This window comes from Aspergillus aculeatinus (assembly GCF_003184765.1).
Source record: "Aspergillus aculeatinus CBS 121060 unplaced genomic scaffold BO66scaffold_3, whole genome shotgun sequence".
Taxonomy (NCBI): Eukaryota; Fungi; Ascomycota; class Eurotiomycetes; order Eurotiales; family Aspergillaceae; genus Aspergillus; species Aspergillus aculeatinus.
In genome coordinates, this window is record NW_020291472.1 from 238,818 (window position 1) to 257,646 (window position 18,829).

General features: G+C 53.3%; 6 protein-coding genes across 6 annotated transcripts; 5 read left to right on the top strand and 1 right to left on the bottom strand.

The window, feature by feature from the left end:
* Window positions 1–141: 141 nt before the first annotated feature.
* Window positions 142–3,647, top strand: BO66DRAFT_364684 (putative C6 transcription factor; the record flags this gene model as incomplete). Its single annotated transcript, XM_025645178.1, has 5 exons — window positions 142–370; window positions 475–594; window positions 961–1,390; window positions 1,441–2,342; window positions 2,409–3,647. The coding sequence occupies 5 exons, from the start codon at window positions 142–144 to the stop codon at window positions 3,155–3,157; spliced, it is 2,430 nt and encodes an 809-aa protein (XP_025508311.1). The 3' UTR covers window positions 3,158–3,647.
* A 143-nt stretch (window positions 3,648–3,790) lies between these two features.
* On the top strand, window positions 3,791–5,287 carry BO66DRAFT_387963 (protein transporter TIM17). The gene is made up of 4 exons (XM_025646436.1): window positions 3,791–4,138; window positions 4,234–4,432; window positions 4,536–4,690; window positions 4,828–5,287. Exons 1-4 carry the CDS (start codon window positions 4,070–4,072, stop codon window positions 4,867–4,869), a joined length of 465 nt encoding a protein of 154 aa, XP_025508312.1. The 5' UTR covers window positions 3,791–4,069; the 3' UTR covers window positions 4,870–5,287.
* A 435-nt stretch (window positions 5,288–5,722) lies between these two features.
* Window positions 5,723–7,138, top strand: BO66DRAFT_300995 (isoaspartyl peptidase/L-asparaginase; the record flags this gene model as incomplete). Its single annotated transcript, XM_025643211.1, has 2 exons — window positions 5,723–6,565; window positions 6,635–7,138. Coding segments are annotated over 2 exons (1,347 nt in total), but the record flags the coding sequence as incomplete, so codon positions are not given.
* Window positions 7,139–7,591: 453 nt separating this feature from the next.
* On the top strand, window positions 7,592–10,220 carry BO66DRAFT_387965 (uncharacterized protein). Its single transcript, XM_025646437.1, has 2 exons — window positions 7,592–8,461; window positions 8,530–10,220. The coding sequence occupies exons 1-2, from the start codon at window positions 7,875–7,877 to the stop codon at window positions 9,827–9,829; spliced, it is 1,887 nt and encodes a 628-aa protein (XP_025508314.1). The 5' UTR covers window positions 7,592–7,874; the 3' UTR covers window positions 9,830–10,220.
* A 180-nt stretch (window positions 10,221–10,400) lies between these two features.
* Window positions 10,401–15,700, bottom strand: BO66DRAFT_407869 (putative ABC transporter; the record flags this gene model as incomplete). Its single annotated transcript, XM_025649086.1, has 15 exons — window positions 10,401–10,553; window positions 10,646–10,690; window positions 10,777–11,230; window positions 11,295–11,584; window positions 11,635–11,886; window positions 11,937–12,498; window positions 12,548–12,625; window positions 12,680–13,334; window positions 13,390–13,437; window positions 13,485–13,609; window positions 13,662–13,760; window positions 13,807–13,929; window positions 13,980–14,880; window positions 14,938–15,109; window positions 15,173–15,700. The coding sequence occupies 15 exons, from the start codon at window positions 15,698–15,700 to the stop codon at window positions 10,401–10,403; spliced, it is 4,485 nt and encodes a 1,494-aa protein (XP_025508315.1).
* Window positions 15,701–16,587: 887 nt separating this feature from the next.
* BO66DRAFT_364695 (glycoside hydrolase family 1 protein) lies at window positions 16,588–18,807 on the top strand (the record flags this gene model as incomplete). The annotated part of the gene is made up of 4 exons (XM_025645179.1): window positions 16,588–17,038; window positions 17,094–17,435; window positions 17,504–18,660; window positions 18,721–18,807. The coding sequence occupies exons 1-4, from the start codon at window positions 16,915–16,917 to the stop codon at window positions 18,805–18,807; spliced, it is 1,710 nt and encodes a 569-aa protein (XP_025508316.1). The 5' UTR covers window positions 16,588–16,914.
* Window positions 18,808–18,829: the final 22 nt, after the last annotated feature.

An 18,829-nucleotide genomic window follows, 5' to 3' on the forward strand; every position in this document is an offset into this window, starting at 1 on the left:
CACGCGCAAATCGTTCGGTACCCATCTGGGCTGATTCCTAGGCTCCCGCATTCTACGATTGCGGCCTTGCTGCCAAATCCTTGGGTCGGAATTTTGACTTGTTTCTGCGATGTTATTGGTTGAGCTGGAACTCCACCCATCATGGAAGTCAGGAGGCCGTCCGCCCGCTACGGCGACACTCCGACGCGGACCTACCAACGGACCTACAAGGCCTGTCTCTCGTGTCGGCAACGCAAGGCCAAATGCAACCTCGGAACCGACCAGGACGGCTTTCCGATAGGGCCTCCCTGCGCGAAATGTCGAAGGGAACAGAGGGAGTGCATCTTCAGTGAGAAGCGGGCGTGGGAAAGAAGCAATAAACGCGGTAGGTGTTCCGCGGTGCTGGTGCTGGTGCATCTATTACCGTCTGTGCTTGTGCTTGGTTTCTTTGTATCAAGCAATGCTTCAGAACCTGATGTTGACTCCTTTCAATAGGTCTTTCGGAAGATGCACCCATGCCGTCGCCGAGTACACGTCGCAGGTTGTCGGACCATACCAGACAGGACCGGGAGCTACCCGACGACGTTTTAAAAGTCGGCGCTGACAGCCCCTTTGGTAACGGCAGCATGCCTGAGAATGAAAGCGGGGGATCGCATACGAATCACACTTCTGAAACACGGACTGGGCGCCGCGATCTTACTCATGATGTGCTCCAAGTGTTTGATGACCGTACCATGGACAATAGCACTACTGGTAGAAGCAACAGCTCACTTCAGTCTCAACCCTTTGATATGCAACGGACTCGGCGTCGAAGCGTGCCAGAGGATGTTTTACAAGTTTTTGACGAAAGAGTAGGTAGCGAAGGCACTGAACCACAACACGATACTAGGAGATCGCACCACTCTTCTGTTCCTGATTTATACGCATCCCGAACACGGAAATTGCCGGATAGCATGCCGCGAGGGGTGGACCAGCGTCCAGGTGGTGATAATAATAACCATGCAGATGGTGACAGAAGCTTCCACCACTCTTACGACACTGAGACACGCTCGAGCCAGCACCCAGCAACGTCGAATCTGGCGAATTCAATGATGCGGACCGTGGTCTCGAGTGGGAATGACGCTTTGAATATCCTTTTTGAGGCCGCCGTAGCCCACAGCCAGGAGAACATGGCCAATGAGTTTCAGTCGCAATCACAAACTATACAGGATAATGCCTCGCATGGCAGAGCCGTGGACAACAGTACCATGAACCCGCCGCAGTTCAAGTACCCTACAGAAGCCTTGGCCAAGGCGAAGCGCCCGGTACAGCTTTCACCTGCATCGGAAGATGTGCTCAAGGTCTGGGAGACCTGCCGATTCGTCAGAATGGGGTGGTTCACTTCAAGAGAAGCGGTAACCTTGATTGACCTGTACGTATATCTACTTCGACCTTGTTATAAACATATCTTGACGCTTGCAGGTTTTTCAAGAACATGGTTCCTCTATCCCCAATCTTGACCAATTTCTATGCCGATCATAGTAACCACAAGCATCTGATCACTTGTGATCCGGCTTTGTGTTGCGCTATATTGATGCTATCGTCTCGGTATCATGTGTTGCCCGGTGCTGGAGGCGAGTCCCGGAACTTCTTTATTCACCACCGTCTCTGGCAGCATTGCCAACATCTCGTGATGCGACTGGTATTCGGGCAGGAAAGATCGTCGCATGCGAAAAATAGGAGCATCGGGACCATTGAAGCACTGCTCTTGATGTCGGAATGGCATCCCCGATCATTGCACTTTCCCCCTGAAAGTGACGGGTGGGATTCAGACTTGGTTCTGGTCCCTGAGCCCCAGAATCAAGATGATTCGTCGTCAAACCGATGGCTGGAAGACATGGTCGAGCCTGCCAGAAGATCGGATCAGATGTCCTGGATGTTACTGGGATCCGCGCTGTCGCTAGCACACGAGTTGGGGATCTTCGAACTCGATGATAAGAAGTGCGACTATGCGTCATTATATGAGGGTTTCATCTCAAATGATCAAATCAAACTGCGCAGGCTTCGAGTGCAGCGCCTTCTGTACGTCTACATCAATCAGCTGGCTTGGCGGATTGGATGTGTTTCACTCATGCCGCAGAGCTTGAATCATACAATACTCGGTCGGCAGACGACTAGGGATGTGAGCCATTCAGAAGATGAATGGTTGGCGTTGATGGACTCTTGGATGGATCTCACAAAATTGGCCAAGAATGTGACGGATATGTTCTTCCCTTCGATAACGTTCGCGAGGCAGCAGCTGCACAGTGGGCGTTATATCGACTTGCTGGACCACTTCTGCCCTCTTCTGCAGAAATGGAAGGAGCAGCATCTTCGGCATGACGGTATGTGTTCCTTGGGTACTGCGAAAACAGTCTTTGCCATGATATGCTGATTGATCTATGGCGCAGTGCTTAGCAAACATTTCTACGACATTCTCTTCATTGAATACAACTTCGTGCGGGTCTACACGCACTCAGTGGGGATGCAGGCAGTTGTGGAGCGCATAGTTGCGGACAACGACTCGAACGTGGAAGAAGTCCGCGCTATGCATATCGATCCGATTGACTACAACTATATTCAGGAAGTGATTGATGGATGCTGTCAGATCCTGCAGAAGGTCATCGAACTTGGTGACTCAGGAGCTCTGCGGTTCTCTCCGGTCCGAATCTTCTTGAGAATCACCAGTTCCTCTATCTTCCTGATGAAAGCCCTAAGCCTAGGCACTCGTCCAGCAAGACTGCGCGAGTCACTAGATATACTGGAGCGCTGCGTACAGGTGCTGAAGTCGAATGCTCTTGACGATATTCACCTAAGCACCCGATACGCCGAATTGCTGGAGATGCACGTGTCGCGCCTGCGTCGAAATCTGCTTGCATCTTCCAAATCTGCTAAGAACAGTCATGGAACCACGACTCGCAGCTCAATGATTCCTCAACAGAGTACAGAAAGCGACAATCCTGCCCCCATGGCCGAGACCCCCGTGTCGCAGAGCCTGGCGGACGTGAGCCTGTTTCCCCAGCTCAACGATATCGCCGGGGATGATTGGCTTTCCCTACCGTTTGATCCGTCGATGGCACCCTTTGGAATCAATAGTTGTGGGCAATTTCCCGCTTATGGAGGAGGAGCGTTGAACTTCATCTGGAACTTGCCATCGTAGTTGATGCCATCTATCTTGAGGCTGGACCCACTTACTGTAGTACTATGTACTGAAAAAATCAAACTTTATCATGCATTATCTTGCTTAGCGAGTTGACTTTGTTGATTCAAATATGCCGCAGATAGGTGGTGCCTCCATGGTTGTGAAGTGTGAGCGGAAAGCTCCCAACGATATACATAGGCTAAGCGTTTACTTGACGTGGAGCTTTCTAAGGCTAAACATGGTAAATGTCGTGCACATCTCTAGCCTGTTGTAAGGTAGACAACACAAAGGAAGAATGTATAGCACACTCGCTAGCAACCACCGACATTGATCTCTTATCATCAGCATGGCGTCAGAGAGACACAAAGTCCGGATGAGTCGGCCAGACAAAGCGCTCGGGCCTTTGACTCTAAGAAAAGCACTCAAGGACAAAAGGAGAGGAAGAAAACTTTGATGGAATCCCTGTCAGTTGGAATGCATACTTTCCTCCTCGTCTTCCCGACTCGCCACTCACAGACTGGGTTCGGACTGGGTTGGACAATGTTTTGGAAGGGAGATTCCGGGCTGGTTATCGGCACGTGACCTGGGCCTGGGGGGAACAAGTCACGTTTTCCCGGCGAAAAAAGCCAGAAACTTATTGTTGCGATCCGCCTTCGCTCTCCGTTCCCCGACCCCAGAGTTTGTCCATTAAAGACTGCTTCTGCCAGCCTGTCGTGCACCACCTCGACTCGATCTCCCGACCCGATCTCTCTCCCTGCAACTCGCATCACATTTCCGTCGAGTTCGATTTTTACGGTACTGCGAAACCACCGTCCTCCCAACCTCTTACTCGACCGTGCAGCTCCTGCCACAGCTACTTGACTTTCTCCGGGCACGCTCGCCATTTGACCTCTCTCTCCACCTCTTCTTCGCTTTAATTCATATATCGCAATGGATCACTCCAGAGATCCCTGCCCCTGGGTTGCCCTGAGCGACTTCGGCGGTGCTTTCTGTATGGGTGTACGTCATCAATGAACTCCCAAGCTGAATCACACTCAGCTGCATTTGCATTTCCGCCATCGATCCCACAAACTAAACTGTTTCCTTCTGTATAGGCTATCGGTGGTGCCGTCTGGCACGGTGTCAAGGGTTTCAGAAACAGCCCCTACGGAGAGCGTCGGATAGGTGCCATCACAGCCATCAAGGCTCGTGCGCCCGTTCTCGGTGGTAACTTCGGTGTTTGGGGTGGTCTCTTCTCGACCTTCGACTGTGCGATCAAGGGTATCAGAAAGAAGGAGGATCCCTACAACGCCAGTATGTTTTTTTCATCCGTTGTTGTACAGCTGTACACGAATGCGAGCGGCGCGGCATCGCGCGCGTTTTCATGGCATGACGACATGGCTAATTTACTTCGCAGTTATTGCTGGTTTCTTCACTGGTGGTGCTCTGGCTGTCCGTGGTGGTGTCAAGGCTGCCCGTAACTCGGCCATCATGTGTGCTGTCTTCCTGGCTGTTATTGAGGGTGTCGGTATCGGGTTCCAGAGAATGATGGCCGACAACACAAAGCTCGAGGTGAGAATTAATCCCGGTTTTGTTATCCCGGGGCATGGTTTGGCCAGTGGCTTGTTTGGCAAAAGAATCAAGACCCCCGAGCTTTTTCTTGGGAAAGTTTATCAGGAGCTAACCTCTATGATCTCATCGACTTTTAGCTCCCTCCTCCTCCCCCGACCCCCGAGAAGGCCGTCGCTTAATTGATCCACCACCACCTAAAACTCTCCTCCATTTCATGCTAGTTAGGAACGTACGAATCCCCGCGTTGTCAGCAATATGCCCATCTTTCTCATATCCTTATCCGTGGTCTCTCTTCTCTGGTGTTGGGCTGGTTCATATCATTTCAGGATGCATGGTATAGAGGTTCCTTTCGACTCCTTGCTTCGATCCTCCTCCCCTCTCTCCCTCTCTTATGATGTCTTTTCTATAAAGAAGTGTGGGTTTTTGTCGGCGATTTTGGATGACACAGCCTTGCATCCTTGTGTATTTTTTCTCTGTTGTGTGTTTTTCTTTTCTGAGAGGGGCAGATCTCAAAAGAAGAGGTTCTCTCCGGATCAGTCGGGGGGAACTGTTTTATCTCTTTTTATTTTTCTTGTACATTAACATGCAGATAACAGGTATAATGTGATACTTCGTACACAGTGAAGTTTTACCTCTGGTAGTCATTGACTATTGCTTATCGGGAAGTTGATTTGTGCAGCCCTGAGCAGATTGTGACGGAGTGAGTGAGTGAGTGAGTGAGTGACGGCAGACGACCCATCCCAATCAGGCAAAGAGCGTCTGCAGTGCCAGCCGATAAGCCGCGCTCAAGACAATCCATCAACCCCCGGCCGACCTTTATCCCTCCCCCTCTCAGCGCCTCTTTCAATCGAACTCAGAAACTCATAACTCCCAAAGGCTGCTGAGCACACCACCAGCCTGAGTCTTTATTCTCTGCAGATCCTACACCCGGTATACGAAACCAACCAGCCGCCAGCACCACCGCCACCCACAACAATGACCTCCAACTCCCACCCCTCCGACCACAACCACAATCCCTCCTCCCCCCTCCCCCCCCTCTTCAAACCCACCCTCATCCTCCACGGCGGCGCCGGCGCCATCCACCGCGCCACCCTCCCACCCGACCTCTACGCGCAATACCACGCCTCCCTCCTCGACTACCTGCGCTCCACCCGCGCCCTGTTGGAGGGCGGCGCCTCGGCCCTCGACGCCGCCGTCCACGCCGTCTCCCTGATGGAGGACGACCCGCTCTTCAACTGCGGCCGCGGCAGCGTCTTCACGGCCGCTGGCACCATCGAGATGGAGGCCTCGCTCATGGTCACCTCGGTGCACCCGGGGCATCCGCTGTCGGAGCGGCGGGTCGTCAAGCGCGGCGTCGGCGTGATGGGGCTGCGGAATGTGAGGCATCCGGTTCGGTTGGCGAGGGAGGTGCTGGAACGGGAGGGGCGGGGCCAGCGGGGTGCTGGTGGTGGGGATGGCGGCAGTATGCACTCGCAGCTGGTGGCGCCTTATGTGGAGGATGTGCTGGCCCGGCAGTGGGGGTTGGAGTTCATGCCCGATGAGTGGTTCTTCACGCAGCGGCGCTGGGAGGAGCATCTGCGGGGGTTGCGGGGTGAGACTGAGGAGATCTCGATGAGTCAGGGGACCGTGGGCTGTGTTTGTTTGGATCGCGGGGGCGGGCTGGCGGTTGCTACGAGTACCGGCGGCTTGACGAATAAGTTGCCGGGGAGGATTGGGGATACGCCGACCCTAGGGGCGGGCTTTTGGGCTGAGGCGTGGGAGGAGGATGGGGTTGAGGGGATGGGGTGTGGTGGTCTGGTGGATGTGGATGGCGAGAAGGGGGAGAAGGCCGGAGGGCTTTGGGATCTGACTCTGGGAGATTGTTTGCCGGGGTTTGTGAAGGATGGGGCTGATAGGATGTTTGAGGCTTTGTGGGGAGAGGAGGAGGAGGAGAAGGAGGAGGAGGATGGGTTGGCTCGACGGGGTTACGATGGTGATGATACTGCACCAAAGTCGCAAAAGTCGGAGAAGGAATGGCTGATTGCGCACCCGCTGGAGCCGACTCCTGCGCAGAAGCGGCGTGCGGTTGCGGTGTCGGGGACGGGCAATGGGGATTCCTTCCTTCGCACGGCGGCGGCGCGGACGGCTTGCGCCACCTCCCGCTTCTCAACCCCCAAACCCTCGTTGGCTGAGGCTGTCAGTGCCGTTGCTGGGCCCGGCGGCGAGTTGCAGCGTTCGGCCGGGGATCGTTGGGGCTCAACGGGCGAAGGTCAGGGGGGTATTATTGGTATAGAGGCTGAGTTGGAGGATCCCGTGGTCATGGATCATGGTGATGATGACGACAGAACCAAGCTCCGGCGGGGAAAAGTGGTGTTCGACTTCAATTGCGGAGGGTTATGGAGGGCTTGGGTGGAGGATTCTGGTGATGGGGAGGAAGTTGAGCGGGTGATGGTGTTTAGAGAGGAATATAAATAGAGAAGAGAGTGAGAGAGAGAGAAGTTACTAACTACCTACTAACGTTATACTACTTAGTATACACAGTAGTTAAGTTGGGTAAAAGATGATTAGTCAACTACTCGACAGCCTCGAACAATGACCAAGCTTGAAATCACCAAGAGATTGTTCTGAGGCAGACAGTAACAATAACCATACTTAAAATAGGTAGTCTTCAAGTGCCTGCAAGAATGTGTTGAAGAGTATCCGTAACAAGTAACAATAGCAAGTAGCAAGACAAGCAAAAGCAAGCAAGCGGAAAGACCACCCAGTACTAGGTAACTAGACCCCACTCACTTACTGTCTCGGCTTGGCGCTTCTTTTCCTCCATCCATCGTCACGTTCCTTTCCTTTCCCTTCCTTCTTTCCCTTCTTCTCTCTCTCTCTCTCTCTCTCTCCTCTTCTCCTCTTCTCCTCCCTCCCTCGTGTGTTGCTCCTCTCCTCTTTCTCATCGCTTCTCCCCCCTCTTTCGGACTGCATCACCTCGCATCTCGTCGCATGCCATCCTCAATTCCTTCTCCATAATTCCAGCCATCTCGCTTGCCTCTCATTCGCTCCATTTGGTTTGTGTCATGCATGCATTGAGCTATACCTTCCCAGTCCACGCCATCTTCCAGTAACCCTCCTAGCGCACGCGTCTCTCCACAACCCTCACCCCTCGCCACACTTTCAATCAATTTTCCCTCCTCAATCTCAGGCAGCCTCGTTCGCCATGGAAGAAAGCGCCTCGTCGCGTCCCACCAACACCCCCGAGGGGTCCGTCGGAGCAGACGATCACAACCCGTCGAGCTCCGCGAAGAACCCGGCCCTCAAAGATCGGCAATGCAAATACTGCCACCAGGCATTCACCTCATCCTCCCTCGGACGCCACCTCGATCAATTCATGTTCAAGAAGAAACCCGACGGCATCCACGATGTCGAGGAGATTCGACGCATTCGAAGTGAGATCACGCGACGCCAGGCCCGCACCTCGTCCGGCAGACGCGACACCCCCGAGCGAACACCGGGCAAACGTCAACAAGACCTATTCAGCTCGGGCGACTCGGGCACGAAGCCACGCGACGGCGCGTATAGGATGATGTTCAACACCCCTACGTGGCATGCGACCGGAGTCATCAACGACATCCCGAATCCGAGCCAGGCGCAGGAGGGCACCTCCGCCCATTCGCGCATTGCGCCTTCGCAGTCTCGAACCGGATCCTTCACCTTCACGGATAGACACAATTCGAGTAATCCGGATACCATGCGGGCGCTGGAATTGGCTTTGCGCGAGGTGCTGGATAACATCAAGGCTGCAACGTATGACCACCTCCCATCTGGCCCTTGGCGCGTTTTGATAAACGATCTGACATTCTTGGTCCCTCCAGCTCTCGAATGCGCCCCCGACTCTCTCCATTTGACTTTGACATCCAATCGCAAACGTTTCCCTCCCTCTGTCTGCAGCTTCTCCCTCCTCCGCCCAGCCTCTTCGCGACCAACCCGTTCCCCTCACCTACATCTTTCCCACTCCAACCTCCGGGAGTCGAGCACCTCGAGATTGTCCGACAAGCTCTCCGCGCCAAAATTGAACAATGGCAGTCCGACCAACTCTCTTCCGTTGAGTCCGGTTCTCACCCTCATTCCGGCCGCCCATCGACCTATGGGCTCGACTCCAGTATGATCAGCCGCAGCGCCCAACAACACGAAGACCTCAGCCTCCGTCATCTTGAACTCGCCTTCAAGCACTGGGCCTCTTTGTCCCAGGAAATGCGCAAAGATGCTTGGCAACTCGAGATCACGCGCGCTTTCGCTCGCGAAACGGACAAGCGCAAATCCTTGGACGATCAGCTCGCCCGTGTCCAACAGGAAGCCAACCAACTCCGCGCCCAGGTCGAACGACTCGGTTCCTGCCAATGGCCGCGAGAGTTTGCACTCTTCCCGCCTGACACCTTGCCTCTTCCGCGGGATGTCGCCAAGGAGTTGGACGCGCACCAGAGCCAGATCTCCCCTACCTCATCGCGATGGGATTACGACAATGTTGTTGCGAAATGGAAGCGAGTTGTGATGCATGATAAGGGAATGGGTCGCGTGGGCGTAGGCTACACAGCCTCCCTTCAGCAGCAGCAACATCAAGATGATCTCCCTCAGATAGCGCCTTCTAGCACAGAAACAAGACAGCAGCGCAGTGCGACGGCCACAGCAGGCGATGACAGGACAGCAAGCAGAATGCTACACCCTCCGACGGGCGCCTCGGCCTTGAGTCCCGATCCTTCCCCAACGAATCCCGCCCCTATTCCCAGCGCAGCACCCGCATCATCATACCAGCAGCAGCAACAACAACAACAATCACAGCAACACCAGGATTCCGTGACTCGCAGCCCTGAAACGGGCCCTCATGCCAAACGCCCTCGCTTGATGAACGGTCATCATACGGCGACGGCAGCGCCATCCGCTGTCGGACACGACGCCCCAGAGGGCAATGTCCCTAGCTCTGGCGTACCTGTACCATTGTCCTCGCCAACCGTAACTACCGGTGCCGGCAGCACATCAGCCCAGCACTCCACCGGCTCCTCCAGCCTGTGGACCGCTCCGCAACAATCCGGCGGTGGTATCTCCTCTAATCCCACAGGTACAGCCTCCGGGACTTCCGCACCGACGCCGCCGCCCTCCTGCTCAGAGACGGCTTAATGGGTGTCTGAGGCAACTAGCTTGCCTTTGGCACTCTTATCATCCCACCGAGTGGGACGCCTCGAAACTTACCTCTTCCTAAGAAGACAAATGTACTCTCGTCATTCAGAAAATGAAGGTACAACCGGGTATATTCTCATCACCGACTCAAGGTCACTATTTACAACCATCTATCTATCTATCTATCTATCTATCTACCTCATTATTGAAAATGTGTCCGATCTTAACGTCGGGGAGAAGCAACAGTGGACCCACACTCCCCCACAAGTATAGGTTATGACAGGATGAAGGTGGGGTGGGGAGGGAAACGAAGCCATCCTATGCAAATGAGTGGTGTGTCATCTTGAGGATTGTTTCTGTTGTGTGTTGATTCTCCTGTACATACGTTTTTATATACATGATCCTTGAGATTGGAATTCCATTCACAGTCTAAACTATACTAGTACTTTTCAGCGTTCAAGTTCCAAGTAAACCCTCGACTTAACTCCCGAGGTTCTCCTATATTTATTCCCCCCCTGTTCCCAACAGCATGTCTGCGCATGTCAGTTTGCCTCTTAGACAGCCCACCCACTCACCGATCCCCCGTCTTCTCCTGCGGAGCGTTCGCATCCTTCGCCTTCCGCTTACTAAACCACTTCCTGATATCACCGATGCCATGCAGATACAGCCATGAAAAGAAGAAGACCGCCATGAAGTTGAACATCACGTAGGCCCAGAAAATCCCCTGCATTGGGCTATCAGCTTCATGTCGACCTGAGACCAAAGGGAAACAGCCCAGCAAGATTGACCAGCGGCCGGGGGACAAGATAGACTTACGTAATCTCGCCATTTATGCGAGTAGAAGACGTTGAAACTTGCGGCCTGGGATGGCACGGCGAAAGGATATACGTTAGTGCTCATGCCGCCTTCAGAGGGAGAGGCATAGAGAGGAAGAGAGAGAGACATACAAAGACATCGCCATCAGCGTATTGACAGAAGGCACAGAGCCCGTTGGCCGCGTCTTGGACGTATCCGCCAGCTTGCGAGGCGTAGGCACCGGCGTAGTCCTGACAGGTGGAGCCGGGGGGCGGACTGAAGAGCGACTCTTCGCGGGAGACGCAGCGGACGGGGACGTTGTGGGTGACCACGCCCAGGAGTCCCTCGAGGAGGTAGTGGAAGGGCGTGAGCCAGTACATCCAGGAGCGCCAGAAGTGGATGAGCGCGTTGTAGGGGACGACGACGCCGCAGAAGGAGACGACGAAGGTGAAGAACGTGGGCACGAGGAGGGAGGCGAAGAGCTCGTTGGGCGCGAAGGCGGCGATGAACTGCCCGAAGCCGATGTAGAAGGCCTCGAAGAGCATGAGCATCATCCAGACGTAGCCGGAGCTGAACGAGTCGCGCGGGAACCAGACGCCCCAGTACCTGTGGTGGTGTCTATTAGTTTGCGTGGACGGATGGAGATGGTGAAGAGAGAGGGTTTGCTTGCCAGCAGTTGAAGTAGAGCGAGCCTGCGACGATTGAATACGGCAATTCGGGGAGAATGGCGCTGGTCACGAAGGCTGTCCAGGAATAGATCTTGGAACCGGCCTCCCGAGACTGGTAGAGATCGCGGAAATGGAGGTATCGAGGCTGGAGCTGCTGGATCAGAGGCGGGCAGATGGTGAGGGTCATGAAGATGGAGAATAAACGGGATTGCATGTCGATTTGGCTGTTGCCTAGGTGCCAGAAGGTGAAGGTATTGAACAATCCGGTGAAAATGTGCAGGATGAATTTACCCTGCGAGCTTGTTAAGACTGATGGCTTATAGCAGTTCGACCACCACCTACCAGAACGTATTGCGGCGCCCGCCAGTAGGCAATGAAGGATCGTTTGGTGACCGCCAAAATTTGCACCCAGACGGGCATCGCAAACTCGCGGTCATCATCTGTTCGTTCTCCTCCTTCCTTGTCCCGACGTTCTCGGGTTATCTTCTCGATGGTCTCTGAGAGTTGTCTGTGTTCTTCTGAATTGGCCCAGACATCGCCCCAGTCTTGTCCTTTGTACTCAGGGTTTCCAGCACCAATGGCGTCGAGCATGTACTACTTCAGTCAGTGAAACAGGTCGATGTGATATGAAAGGCTGCAAATACCTCGGCAGGGTTCTCGTGCGAGGCACACTTCCTGGCGCCATTGCTTTCGAAATAGTCAATGAGCGTCCTGGAATCTGAGCCCAGCTCAGCGTTGTAAACGACCCTTCCTCCAGCTTGTAGCAAAAGCAAATCGTCGAACTCTTCGAACAAAACAGCAGACGGCTGATGGATCGTGCATAGAATCGCTTGACCAGCATCGGCAAGTCGTCGGAGAAAGCGTACAATATTGTAAGCGGCCAGTGAGTCCAGCCCAGAGGTCGGCTCATCAAGGAAGAGTAACAGTTGTGGCTTGCTTGCTAACTCAACCGCAATAGTCAATCGCTTACGTTGCTCTGGGTTCAGCCCAGCGCCACCGGCCCCGACTGTTGCTCCTGCTATGCCTCTCATTTCCAGCAGATCAATGATCTTCTCGCAATAATCATATTTTTCCTGGATCGAAACGTCGCTTGGTTGACGAAGACGGGCCGAGAATCGGAGTGATTCTCTCACAGTAGCTGTAGGCTCATGGATGTCCATTTGCTCAGCAAAGCCAGTGGCTCTTTGGAAACTCTTTGGAAGCGGCCTGGAGAACTCAGCAACAGCGGAAGGACTGCTAAGATGGACACACTTACTTGCCATCAACAAGGAATGTACCAGTGACAACACCAAAGTTGACACGCTGCGCTAGGGTATTCAAAAGGGTTGTTTTCCTGAAACGATGGTAAGTCAGAATTTCGACGGAGATAGTTGATTCATAGACTAACCCTGCTCCTGACGCACCCATGAGAGCTGTGAGACGACCTGGCTTAACGTATCCCTGTACGTCTTGGAGGAGCTTCTTCTGGTCGCCTTTATACGGGATTGTATAATTCACATTTTGCCACGTGAAGATAGAAGTACTTTTCGCGATACCCTGAACCTGTTTCTGTGATTCGTCCGAGTTCTTTTCTTGGAGGCTATTGCTGCTCCCAGATTCGATATCACCCGGAAGCTCCTTGTATTTCACCGCATCCTCGACAGCTTTGGGTGCCTCGCCCCGCTTGAAGATGGTGACCGTGCTGCCTCCCTTGTTGGGTTTCTGGAGTTCCATGCCTAGCATGGTCAGAACGACGAAGAGTATGAACCAGCCGATGATAATCCCAAAGTTACGCCAAAGATGAGATCGACTGTATGTGAAGGCTTCTTCTATATATCTAGATCCCTGAACGACCAGCTGATTCGGGGTGCTTCCTTGTATGGCGCACACTTGATGGCCTGTCTGTGCAGTCGGACCATCTGGGAAAATAGCTGGTGGAACGCATTGTAGGTTGAGATTGTAAAACTCGTTCGACATGATTGCCTCAAAGGCGTATTGTACTGGATTGACCCAAATCAACCATTTGAACCAAGGATGCATCTTCCATGGAGGGATGAGATAACCTGAATTGGTCAGTTGTTATATGACAAGGGATGCGAAGGGCGGGACTTCAATTACCGGTATATACGATCAGAATCTGAATCACGACACCGGTAAGACGTGTGGCTAGAGATATTAGTCCAGGCTCTAGAGTCCCTTAAGATCTTACTCACAAACGTCAAGGGAGCCAGTCAAGGCGCCGATGGTTCGGAACAAGGAATACATCGTCATGGTAAGCGTGAATATAAACAGGAAGTTGATAAAGAACTGGGATGCTGTCCTCTGAAGGTTCGACATGCTGCGCAGGATGGTCAGCTACTATTGCGCTAAATAGGCTAAAGAAGGCGTACAAATATACCACCAACTCGAAAAGAGTTACTTGGATGAAAATAATAGGCACATCAACAACGACCTGAGCCAGAGCAAATGCTGAAGGACGATAAAAGGAACTTTGGGAATTAGTATCGGTTCCTACGTTTTTGATGCAGTACTCACAAAGTCTTGTGCTTCAGCATAATAGGCCGACTCGAGAAGAACGCCGTAAGTTCAGCCATGGCGAGAAGTGCATTGAATAAAAGGACAAAGAACAATACACCCCCTCGTGTGAAAACACCGGCACTGCGTACTGATTAGAGAGTCCAGAATGGCTGGCATAGGTGCGGACAAACCTGGTCTGGGGAAGGTCATAAAACAGACTTCCAATGATCAATGCTTGGAAAGTAAGCATGGCCCATTTGCCGATCAGTGTCTGCTTATCACCATACATGATGAGAAACTGTCGCTGGGTCAATATGATAATTTGTTTATAAAAGGATACTGTGTAATTCTTCTTGAGCTTTTCCCTGGCAACCTCCTGTTCCTCTCTATGGACCTCTACCTCCTGCTCAAAATCCTCGATATCTTTTTGAGCAGCTTTAGAGATGTCACTGTGTCGATATGCTCTTTGGAAATCCTCCCCTGACCGAGGAATGCGATCCTCCCACCCTTGCTTGACACGCCTTGCAAAGGGATCGCTGACCGATGTCAGAAAATCCGGGGTTGTCCATCGAGGAGGGCACTCGAATCCCAAGCTCTCGAAGTAAGCTTTTGCATTTTCTGTGCGTCCGTAGTATGCGCATTTTCCGTCCTCGATCAACATCACCTTGTCGAACAAGTTGTAAAGGTTTTCCGACGCCTGATACAGTGCCACAAGGGTGGATGCATGGGACATGTCTGTTGAGCTCCTTAGGCTCTGGACATACTCCAGGGCCGTGCTTGCGTCCAGGCCTTTCGTCGAATTGTCCCAGCATTGTGTGCTAGCCTTAGTGACCAACGCTTCGCCGATGGAAACACGCTTTTTTTCTCCCCCGGAAATACCACGGATTAGTTCATTTCCAACCTTTGTGCCGAGCGCATGTTCAATCCAGAACAACTTGGCAATTGTGGACAGGAAGGTTTCCTGATACTGCTTCCTGGTTTCTCCCGGAAGTCGCGACTCCTGGCCCGGTGTCCTGCTTTTCAGCGCGAACATGAGTGTATCTCGGACTGTAAGCGTGGCATAATGAAGATCATCTTCGGGATTATAGAGCACTACGGACGTCAGTCCTGGATCAACAATGCCAGAAACCAAGAACAAGGATTGAATACCTTCTGAGCGATATTTATCGGCCATTGTCTCAGAATCAGTGCCTCCATACAGTACATCGCCTTCGACACTCTTGTAGCCGGACCTCTGATTTCCTATCACTTTCAAAAAGGTTGAGCAGCCAGATCCGGGGCGACCCAGCACGAGAAGCATTTCTCCAGGCCGCACGCAACCCTTGTAGGAAAAACAAAAGTCAGAATCATTCTTATAGGAATGAGGTGCAACGCTATCACTCACTGTGAAGTCGTCAAGAATAGTACGCAACGCATTCCCTGAACCATGATGCTTGCGACGAGTGAAAAAGTTCTTGATCAATCGAGGTACGGCAAGAAAGATGTCTGCATTCGTAGGTTGAATGGCAGCGCCTAGTCCCACGCCTTTAACCGTGAGATTCTTCCATACTACGCCGAGATGCCTCGTCTTTTCCTCTTCTGAGTTGGCTTTCCTCTCGTGGCCAAACATCCGAGACACCAGTTTCGCAATCTGAGCGGTATCATCTGCACCACCCCCGGATTCAGATCCTGACCTAGGGGTTTGTCTCTTGGACAGCACGCGCGCAATATCATCATCAGTCAATCTTCTGTCGAGAGTGAGCCTCTTTTGACTCCCAGCGACGTGTCCGCTGGCAAGGGTGGATTGGTCTTCATGATGGCTGGACCCGGAGTGCGAGATTGACTCGGACAGAGACAAAGAAGTCTGCGAGGGGTTATCCTCGTGCTGGACGTTTAGATTGCGTCTGGAGCCGATATTCTGCTCTCTGTCCATGATTTATGATAAGCAAGAGCCTGGTCATTGACCTGATGGCAATTAAAGATCGAGCTGCGCATTCAGAAGGATATATGGGGAGCACCAGGGGTAGAGTCTGGACCGACGCATTGGAACATACATCATCAGATTATATTCACCCCTAACGTCTGATAACGGACATTACCGGATGTACAAGAAGCAGGAAAGAGTAGTGGGGTCTCCGAGAGCCTATTGATCAGCAAACCCAAACTCAAAGCTTCCCGATGTGACAATGCGGGCGTGAGGTGGGTGAGTCGGAGTCCGACATGCCGATGCGACGGAAATAGGCGAGTGCTGTTCCGATTCGAGGAGTGGTGAGCATTTCCAAGGTTGAAGGCGAGAAACCCTGAGCTGCCAGGGTGTGTGGTGGCGGATGATGCGATGCGGTTCAATTGACGTCGAGCATCATGAAGTCATCATCTGCGGCCATCGGGCGAGAACCATGGAATTGGGTTTGGTGCATCCTTTGAACGCCAAGGGGAGCTGAATCATGCGACATCACGGGTCCTTCCCAACTTGAATACTCCGTCATACCTATTATAGGTGATTGTGCTATGTCGAGGTGTCGAGGTTGTCGGGGTTAGTGTATGTCGTGCTTGGTGTTGTTGCAGCTGCCGACTGGTCATTGTACATGGTTCTCGATACGTTGTAGACGAATAGCATCATAGAATCAATGTGAAAGGGTAATAACATGACATAAGACAAATTGAGATCTAGACTGAATGATGAAGTAGATCTGGAGATAAGGCGGAGGCGGAGGTGGAGGTTGATGTGGATGTGAAAGTGGATGTGGAAGTGGAAGTGGTAGTAGTGGAAGGCTTCCCCTTCCCTTTCTTCCCCTCTTCAACTTCCTCACAAACATTGTCATTTTTCCCAACCCCGCATCTACAGATCGAACAATGAGGGGGAAGTTCAGCAATCCCAGTCACGACGATTAACCGGATCAATAGGAGGGATCTTCTCTGCAGCGGGATATTTATCCCGTCTCCTGGTAGATGCAGATCTCCGGACTTGAATGGTTCCACCACTTTCATGACTGCAGACTGCAGCAGCAATGCCTGCGATTGATTTCTGTTTTGGCTAAATAATGACAAGCCTTAGCGTTAAAAGGACGCCCTCAGCATGGGCAGACTTGAAAGAATCATGAGCATCTCAGAAGTTTATAGACTTTGAGCATCATCATCAACAACATCATGCGCGTACCCTTCCTCACTGCGCTGCTCGCCATTCACCCGGTTGCAGCTATAGACGCGAGCAATGGAACTCCAACCACCAGCTCAGCGCCTCTAGTCACCAGCCTTAACCTCACAGTCGAAGGTCAGCTTCTTCCCTAAGGGGGCTCTCCGTAGGGACCTCAGCTCATATACCATAGACCTGTGGAACATCTACATCGGTCCCGTGGAGACCGCAGCGGTCAATACCACCGTGGAGCCCACTCCAGTCCCAAGCTCCCAACTGATCCCACCGCCCCAATTATACTATCCCTCCTACCTGACTGGCGCCCAAGTTCCCGCCCAGGGGAAGAATGATAGCTGGTCCTTCCCCAAGGGATTCTGGTGGGGCGTCACCAGTGCCTCGTACCAGGTCGAGGGGGCTGTCAAAGCCGACGGCCGTGGCCCCAGCATATGGGATGCCTTCACGCATCGAGCAATGAGTGTAGCTGATAACCAAACTGGGGATATCGCGATTAACCAGTACTACACCTACAAAGAGGGTACACACCGTCCCTCATGATACCTTCCAGTCCTCTCGGGAGAACCTAGATCTAACCACTACGACCAGACATCCAACGCATCGCCGCCATGGGCGTCAAAGCCTATTCCTTCTCCATCTCCTGGTCCCGGATCTTCCCCTTCGGCAATGGCCCGATCAACGAAGCTGGTCTCCAGCACTACGACGACGTGATCGACACCTGCTTGGAATACGGGGTGCAACCGCAGGTTACCCTCTACCACTGGGACCTGCCACTCTTCCTGCAGCTCTCATACGGCGGATGGACCTCCGAGAAAATCGTCGACGACTACCTCGCATACGCTCGCGTACTCCTAATCCGATGGGGCAGCAAAGTAGCGCAGTGGTACACGTTCAACGAGCCCATCTCCTTCTGCGGCGAGTACCCCGTGCCGGACGGCTACTTCACCACAGCAACAACCATCCCCGCCCACCAACAAAAGTTCTGGTGCGGACACTACATGCTCCTGGCTGCCGGCAAGACCTACCACCTCGCACGGTCCCTCAACATCACCGCCCCGATCAGCGTCAAGAACAACGGCGGGTACAAACTGCCCCGAACGAACTCCAGCGCGGACGCCGAAGCCGTCGAACGAGCCTGGGCCTTTAACGAAGGATGGTTCGCCGACCCCCTATTCCTAGGCGACTACCCAGCCCGCCTCAAAAACTTCACATCCAGCTTCCTGCCCGAGTTCACCGCGGCCGAGAAGAGCCTCATCCGGGGCGCGAGCGACTTCTTCGCGCACGACGCCTACACCGCGGCCTACTATATGGCGCCCGACGCCGGGATAGAGGGATGCCTCGCCGACCCGAGTAACAGCCTCTACCCGCAGTGCTACAACTCGACCTACACCTTACCAGCAAGCGAGGGCGGGTGGCTGATCGGTCCGGCCTCCGACCCCAACACCCGGTGGCTGCACAAGGCCACGGAGTGGCTCCCCGCGTTCCTGCACTACATCCAGCGCACGTGGCAGCCGGCCAACGGCATCGTCATCACCGAGTTCGGCTGGACCGAGCCCTTCGAGGCCTACAAGTCCAAGCGCGAGGATATTCTGACCGACCCGGTCCGGTCCGCGTACTACCGTGACTACGTGGAGGCCATGCTGATCGCTGTGGCGGAGGGGGTCAATCTGGTAGGGTGTCTGGCGTGGTCCATTGCCGATAACCTCGAGTGGACGGCCGGGTTCACGGTCAAGTTCGGCTTGCAGGTGAGTACCCAACTTCTGTCCTCAGTTTCCGAGGGTGGGGTAAGCTAACTGGCGTGACAGTATGTCAACCTAACCACGCAGGAACGGTTCTACAAGGCCAGCTTTTTCGAGCTGGCGAACCTCTTCAAGACTTATATCAAGGAGTGAAGGGACGGGCTCTGAGATCGGA

What these genes read in the sequence shown, in the direction of transcription:
- BO66DRAFT_387963 (XM_025646436.1), top strand. Translation starts at nt 4,070, where the DNA reads ATGGATCACTCCAGAGATCCCTGCCCCTGGGTTGCCCTGAGCGACTTC. An exon ending in GCGGTGCTTTCTGTATGGGT is followed by an intron (nt 4,139 to 4,233) that starts GTACGTCATCAA and finishes CCTTCTGTATAG; the next exon opens with GCTATCGGTGGTGCCGTCTG. An exon ending in GGAGGATCCCTACAACGCCA is followed by an intron (nt 4,433 to 4,535) that starts GTATGTTTTTTT and finishes TTTACTTCGCAG; the next exon opens with TTATTGCTGGTTTCTTCACT.
- BO66DRAFT_387965 (XM_025646437.1), top strand. Translation starts at nt 7,875, where the DNA reads ATGGAAGAAAGCGCCTCGTCGCGTCCCACCAACACCCCCGAGGGGTCC. An exon ending in GATAACATCAAGGCTGCAAC is followed by an intron (nt 8,462 to 8,529) that starts GTATGACCACCT and finishes TGGTCCCTCCAG; the next exon opens with CTCTCGAATGCGCCCCCGAC.